This window comes from Gossypium hirsutum, chromosome A04 (assembly GCF_007990345.1).
Source record: "Gossypium hirsutum isolate 1008001.06 chromosome A04, Gossypium_hirsutum_v2.1, whole genome shotgun sequence".
In the NCBI taxonomy this organism is placed as follows: Eukaryota; Viridiplantae; Streptophyta; class Magnoliopsida; order Malvales; family Malvaceae; genus Gossypium; species Gossypium hirsutum.
The window spans coordinates 60,597,581-60,604,168 of record NC_053427.1 but is presented as its reverse complement, the minus strand read 5'-3'; the positions used below and the strand labels follow the sequence as shown (position 1 = coordinate 60,604,168).

Here is a 6,588-nt window from a genome sequence, read left to right as displayed (position 1 = left end):
ATCCCTACTATGGCTAGTATTACTTTTGCGGAAGTAGGCTCCTTATCTTTCTCTATTGTTGTTCTTCCATTAGCTATTGCTGCGACTTTAGGTAGTTTCACAAATCTGTAAGCTTAATTAAATTAGTTTGCTTGGCTAATGATGAATGTTTTATATATGCTCTATAAAGCCCATACTAGTTTTGAAGTTGGCTTGCAATCAGGTCGCTCAAGAGACATTAGTCCTTCAAACAACTTGAGATAAAGTGAAAGGTGCTGCCAAGGCTTCCAAGAAAGAGAAGAAGAATATTGTTACTAAGGCCAACAAAAGGCCCTCCAACTTAAAGGGGAAGGTCAAGAATTAGATTACAGACGTGTAGGCTTTGAAGGATCACTTGGAAGAGAAGGAGAAGGAGGTAGAGACAAACGTTTAACAACTGGAGGAGAAAGACAAAACCACTGGAGGCCTTGCAAGTTGACCTGTTGAAGGAGAAAGAATCTCGAGCTAGTGATAAGGCTTCTTTTTCTTTTGCTCAAGGGAAGCTACTGGACTCCTTTCAAGACCAGTTAGTATTGGCTTTACAAGTTGTCTGTGGTCCTTTCAACTTCGGCCGTGTGAATATGGAACCTCTCTTAGGAGAGAATTTTGAGGTGATTAATTTTGATCTGTACGATCCAAATCCCGAGGAGGATTAGCGGGAATTTCAGAAACGACTTTAAGTTCCTTTGACTACTTCATCCGAGGAGCATCTGCTGCAGCAATAGATGACGATCCCACTGAAGGTAGCTCGTCAAAAAAAGAAATGGATGGTGATGCCTTTGAAAGTATCGATCCTCCTTCTAACGCTGCTCCTATGGGAGATGTTGTTGACCCCTCCCTTTATCAACGTGGAGGAGTGAATATATTAATAAAATTTTATTTTATTTTCCTTCCATTCTTGCATTTTCATTCTATTTATCTTTGGCAAAGGTTTTCACTCAATGTAAGCTGGAGATAATTATAGCCTTCTGTAATCAGTAAAATTCATAAATTTTCTAATTTTAAGAGAAGACTGTGCTGTGTCATTCGATTTGTTGCCTTATAGAAGGTCTAGATTTTACGAAAGGCTTTGTATTGTACCTTATCATTTCTTAAAAGTTTTAAATTTTATGTATTTTTATATATTTTTAAATTTCATATGTTATTTGTCAACATAATTTATATATTTTTAAAATATTTTTTTTATACTTTTTAGAATTTTTTAGAATTAGGGTTAAATTGAGAATATTTATAAATTTTAAAGATTAATTTTTTAAAATTATGACTAAATCTATATGATATGTAAAAGTAAAAAACTAAAATTTTTATTATACCTATTTTTTAACTACCACGCCCAGGTTGTTGTTTGTGATTTTAACTGAAGTGACAATAATAATCGAACTATATAATGTGCTAAATTGTAATTTTTTAACTTGAATGCTTAAAATAAAAACTTTTGATAATTAGACGACTATTTATGTAATTTACCCTTTTCTAAAAGCAGTACTACTATATTGGGTAAAAAAAACATATTACTACTATTATTAATATTTTCTATTTCTAAAAGTTTGAGTAAAATTGTCACACAAGAAAAAAATTAAAATAAAATAAAATTGGTACCCATTTCCTTTCAACTTTTTTCTATTTTTAAAAAAATTAGAAGTTATTTTTTATATTTTTTATTTTTAAAAATTTAATTTATCTATTTGTCTGATTTTAAAATTCAAGTTTAATATTATTAATTTTTTTTAAAAAATTATTAGTATAATATTTTAAAATAAAAATAATAATCACTTAATAACTATGTAGTTAAAAAATAATATTATAATTAATTTAAATTAAAAAAAATAACAATATTAACAATAAAACATAAATTTTAAAATCTAAAAAATAAAAAATAAAAATTTTAAAAATAAAAAAAATACAGAAATTAAAATCTAAAATTTCGAAAAGTGTAGAGATTTAAGGCATCTTTTACCCTTAGTAAATTTATATAGATAACATTACAGGGGCAATATGGGGATCAAATGAATACAAAAAAGGCATAGTAATTGATCCTGTTTTCAGGCTGTGGAGTCCAGAACAGACAACCCCCCGCAACCCCCCCCCCCCCAAAAAAAAAAAGAAAGGAGAAAGAGCTTAGTTTCCCCAGTTTCCTTTCCCTCCACCACTAATGGAGGGAAGTTTGTAAAATCTCATTTTTATTTTCTCTGTTTCTTTCCAAAAAAAAAAAAGGTAAGCCACCTTCCATTTCTGGCACCATTTGAAGGGATCCTGTCTTTGTTTCAACTTTCAAACTTCATCTTCTTTTTTATTTTGTTTCATTTAAAGAAAAAAAAAAGCTTCTCAAAGCAAACACCCAACTTTTAGTGTTCTTAAGAAGAACCCAAATTTTGGTATATTGTCATATATATATATATATTCTCAAAAGAAAATGGAAGAAAAGGAGAGCACGATATCTGGATCACTAGGCAACTCGGACACAGACTCACCACCTGCAGCAGTGAGTAGCCTGGTGATGAACATGAGCCTTGATGGTGCAACAGCAATCGTTCCTGTAGCAGGTGCAGGTGGGGATAGCTTAGGGAAGAAAAAGAGAGGGAGGCCAAGGAAATATGATGCAGATGGGAAGCTTAGGATCCCATTTCCATATCCATCCTCAACTCCTGCCTTCACTTTATCTCCTTCTGATTTCTCCTCTTCCAAGAGAGGTAAAGGAATGCCTTCTCTAGGTAATCCCAACTTCACCATCCTCCTCCTTGCTTCTTTTTACTAATTATTTAAATTGTAAAAAAAATATATAATTTATTTATGAATCTAGTTCACTATATATAATATTAGTTATTTTTAGTAGTACAAATGTTCAAATGTGAATGTGATATATACATTTTTAAGAAATTAAATAGTAATTTTAGAAAGGCGAGCTAAACAAATTAGCATTATTAACATTGTCTTCTTTCCAACCCTCAGTTCAAATAATAGTTTTTCATGTGTTATTATTCTTGAGAATTTATTCTCTTATTTCAAATTGGATATTATTATGTTTTTGTTGTATTTTAGTTTAAACCACTAATATTATTTAAAAAATTTGTTAATAAGCTAACGTACTTCAAATAATGAGATTGAGCTCGACTTTTGTAAATGAAAAATTAATTGAACATAACTATTTAATAATCATATTTCTTATTTTAAATGATTTATACAAAAAATTTTCAAAAAAAATTTCAAAAAATTTTCACTTTCTCCAATAAATGGAATTTCTTCAATGTATTTCTGACTTAGATTAGAACAATCAAATTAGATTAAAAAATATAAATCTCTAAGTTGAATATATTACGATATAAATTCTTTTTTTATTATCTAGTATTTTATTAAGGAAAAACTTAATTATTATATAAATATTAAAATAAAATTTCATATAATAAAAAATTTAATATTGAAATTAGAAGGATGATAAAATTCTTAATAATAAAAAAGAATCACTTTAAGTAAAAAAAGATTCATTTCTTTTTTAAAAAACAATATAAATGACTAAAAATTAACAAATACCATTAATTTAATGTTAACTCTCCTAATAATATTCTCACCAAACCTAATTGAAAAGTATTACTTAACCAAAATAAAATAATGAATGTGAGCAAGAAGAAAAGCCTTAAAGATTTATCCATTTTGAGTATTATTTGTTCTCTATTTCTCACCCAACACATTGTGGGTAGTTGATTCATATTTTCTTCGACAACCGGAAGATTTAAGTTCATAAATATTGGGTTTTTCACATTAAATCCAACTTTCGACAATAGCAACAAATTTATATGAATTAATTTCTTTTCCCTTCTTAATTCTTTCTTTTTTCATCTCTACAATTTATTTAATATTGTAGAAAAATAATAATGCTTGGTGAGATAAGCGATACGATTTTGGTATCTCTTGAGTTCAAATATTATGGACGAAGAAAAAAATATTAAGAATGCTCTACCCTCCATTTAGGGTTCACCTAACTGCAACCTAGATTTGGTCCAATTCCTTACCAAATATTAGAACTCTAAGACTAAAACGTAATTTTAATAGTGAAAAGAGTTTTATGAATTTGGGTTCATTATAATACGCTTTATTTTCATGAATCCATTCCGGGGACAGGTGAGCTGTTTGTTAGCACGGCCGGTGGGGACTTCACGCCACATGTGGTCACAGTCAATACCGGGGAGGTAATTTCCAATACTAGAAAACATTGAGAACATGTTAAATGGGAAGTATATATATATATATATTAATTTCTTGGATTTGCATGATGAGAAACGTTGCTTCTATTGATGTTGCAGGATGTTGCAGGGAAAATTCTTTCGTTTTCGCAGAATGGTCCTCGTGGGATTTGTATTCTATCAGCCAATGGAGCTGTCTCTAATGTTACAATTCGACAACCTGGTTCCTCCGGTGGGATTTTAACATACGAGGCATGAATTTTCTGCCACGTCTCTTCTTTATTTTATATGTTGTCCCCTACTGTTTCAACACAACGATATTTTGTACCACTAAGAGGATCCATGCACCAGACAGGCCTTAAATTTTCCATGGCAGTGGCACTAACAGTTTGTTTTCTTTTTCCGGCGTCAATGTAAGTTGACACTCGAAATTATTACCTTTGCAGGGTCGGTTTGAGATATTGTCATTAACTGGTTCATTTACAGTCAGTGATACCAGTGGTGGAAAAAGTAGAACTGGTGGGTTGAGTGTTTCACTGGCTGGACCCGATGGTCGTGTAATTGGTGGTGGCCTTGCTGGTATTTTGGTGGCTGCTAGCCCTATTCAAGTTAGCCCTATTCAACTTATTTACGTCCATATGCTTGAAGAAAAATAATTGATAAGAATAATGTAGATTGCCATTGAATTATATAGTTTCCATTTTCTGTTGCTAGATTGTGGTAGGAAGCTTCATGCCAAATGGTTACAAAGTGCAAAAAAGGAAGCATTACCGTCAGCAAACTGCGGCGGCTTCCACAGTCGTTGCAGCTGCTCCTCCTTCAGCTACCGCGGCAACAAAAGCTGATGGTGAAAACTGTATGACATCAGCATACTCCTTTCCAGGGGAAAGACAAAGCCTTGGGGAAGCAGATAATAATAACACAATTATTGATAAACATTTAGCAAATCCTGTAGCAGCTTCAATTGTAGCTGGCTGGAATGGCTCAGATCCTTCACCAATCCATCGACCATCCCCTGAGTGTCCAGTGAATAGTGTCCAAGTCCAAGGTATATATAATTATATATATTGTCCGCAACCGCAAGAAGCATTTTGTAAATTATAATCTAATCCTTTCAAAAAATATTCATTTCAGGTCTATGTAATTTTAAGAGTCTTGGAAGCTGACGTGATGAAGAACTCATTAGAACTAATTTTATTTACTTGATGGTCATTTGTAACAATTAGATGCAGCAATGGAGAAGCATGGTTTACTGCAATGATGTGAGATGGGAGGAACTCTTTGTTCTTCCCTCTTTTGTAGCAAAGTTGTGGGAACATGTTTATTTACACAAGGGTTGACACTCAACTTTATTAAATTTAGACAAGTCAATCATCAATTATTTCGTCTTGGTAACATTTTTATTTTTATTTTACATTTTAATATTTATGTTTAAATTTTAAAATTATTTCTTTTAATAATTTGGTCTCTAAAATTTATTATTATTGTTTTAATATTATAAAACCATGCATTGAAATAAAAATAATTTTTTTATAAAAAGTAATCATATTTTTAAAAAATAAAATAAAACTTAAAAAATAAAGTATTTTTTTATTTTAGATGCATTTATTTAGTTGTGGTTGATTTTATTGGATTTTGTTTTTTTTTTAATTTTAGATTTTTTAAAATTATCTTCAAAATAGTTACTCTTTTTTTGTTTTTTTAAAAGGATGTTTTGATAATTTTTTCAATTCAATGTTTAGTTAATTCGTGATGTGATTTTAGTAATAATATATATATCATTTTAATATAGAAAATACCGGATATAAATATATTTTATCATGATTTCTTATCTCTTAAATAGTAAAATTGAAAAAACTTCTAATTAAATTGGTATTACTCAAGTAGAGAAAAAAAAATATACATTTAAAACCAAAATAAGAAAATAACAGGGTTATATAAATATTTGACCTTTTCTTTAAAAAAACTTACTTATTATCTCCTGTTCAACTATTGTCTTAACATATTATTTTTTGAAAGTTTACAACTACAAATACAATATAACTATAAGTACAAAGTAGAGTCAAATTAATATAAGCATAAATAGATAAAAAAATCGAAATATAACCAAACAATATTCGAACATAGCAATTGCATATAGTAAAATTTAAATTTGAATACTCAAGGATCTAAGTGCTTAATCTTTACCAACAATGCCAAGATGTTATTAATTTCCCATATTATTTTTAAAATATATATTTTTAATAACCACCCATTAATTTTTTTTTACATATTACACTTCAATTTTTTTCCTTTTCGGCTTTAAAGTGGGTATGTCATAATGGTGAAATATATTTCCTCATGTTTTAGGCAAGGGAAAGCTTTAGCAATTGCGATCAATCAATGGGTGGAA

The 6,588-nt window shown here is 29.8% G+C and overlaps 1 protein-coding gene across 2 annotated transcripts; it reads left to right on the top strand.

Moving 5' to 3' along the window:
- The first annotated feature begins 2,050 nt into the window (after positions 1–2,050).
- On the top strand, positions 2,051–5,574 carry LOC107948297 (AT-hook motif nuclear-localized protein 7). Of its 2 annotated transcripts, none has more exons than XM_016882796.2 (6): positions 2,051–2,729; positions 4,135–4,202; positions 4,317–4,448; positions 4,643–4,804; positions 4,911–5,244; positions 5,331–5,574. In XM_016882796.2, exons 1-6 carry the CDS (start codon positions 2,432–2,434, stop codon positions 5,360–5,362), a joined length of 1,026 nt encoding a protein of 341 aa, XP_016738285.1. In that variant the 5' UTR covers positions 2,051–2,431; the 3' UTR covers positions 5,363–5,574. The 2 variants fall into 2 exon arrangements, with proteins under 2 accessions (XP_016738285.1, XP_016738286.1); XM_016882797.2 differs by having other exon boundaries at positions 2,105–2,708.
- The last annotated feature ends 1,014 nt before the right edge of the window (positions 5,575–6,588 follow it).

Coding starts and splice junctions, on each gene's coding strand:
- LOC107948297 (XM_016882796.2), top strand. CDS start 2,432: ATGGAAGAAAAGGAGAGCACGATATCTGGATCACTAGGCAACTCGGAC. Junction 2,730..4,134: donor TAAAGGAATGCCTTCTCTAG/GTAATCCCAACT, acceptor TTCCGGGGACAG/GTGAGCTGTTTGTTAGCACG. Junction 5,245..5,330: donor GAATAGTGTCCAAGTCCAAG/GTATATATAATT, acceptor TATTCATTTCAG/GTCTATGTAATTTTAAGAGT.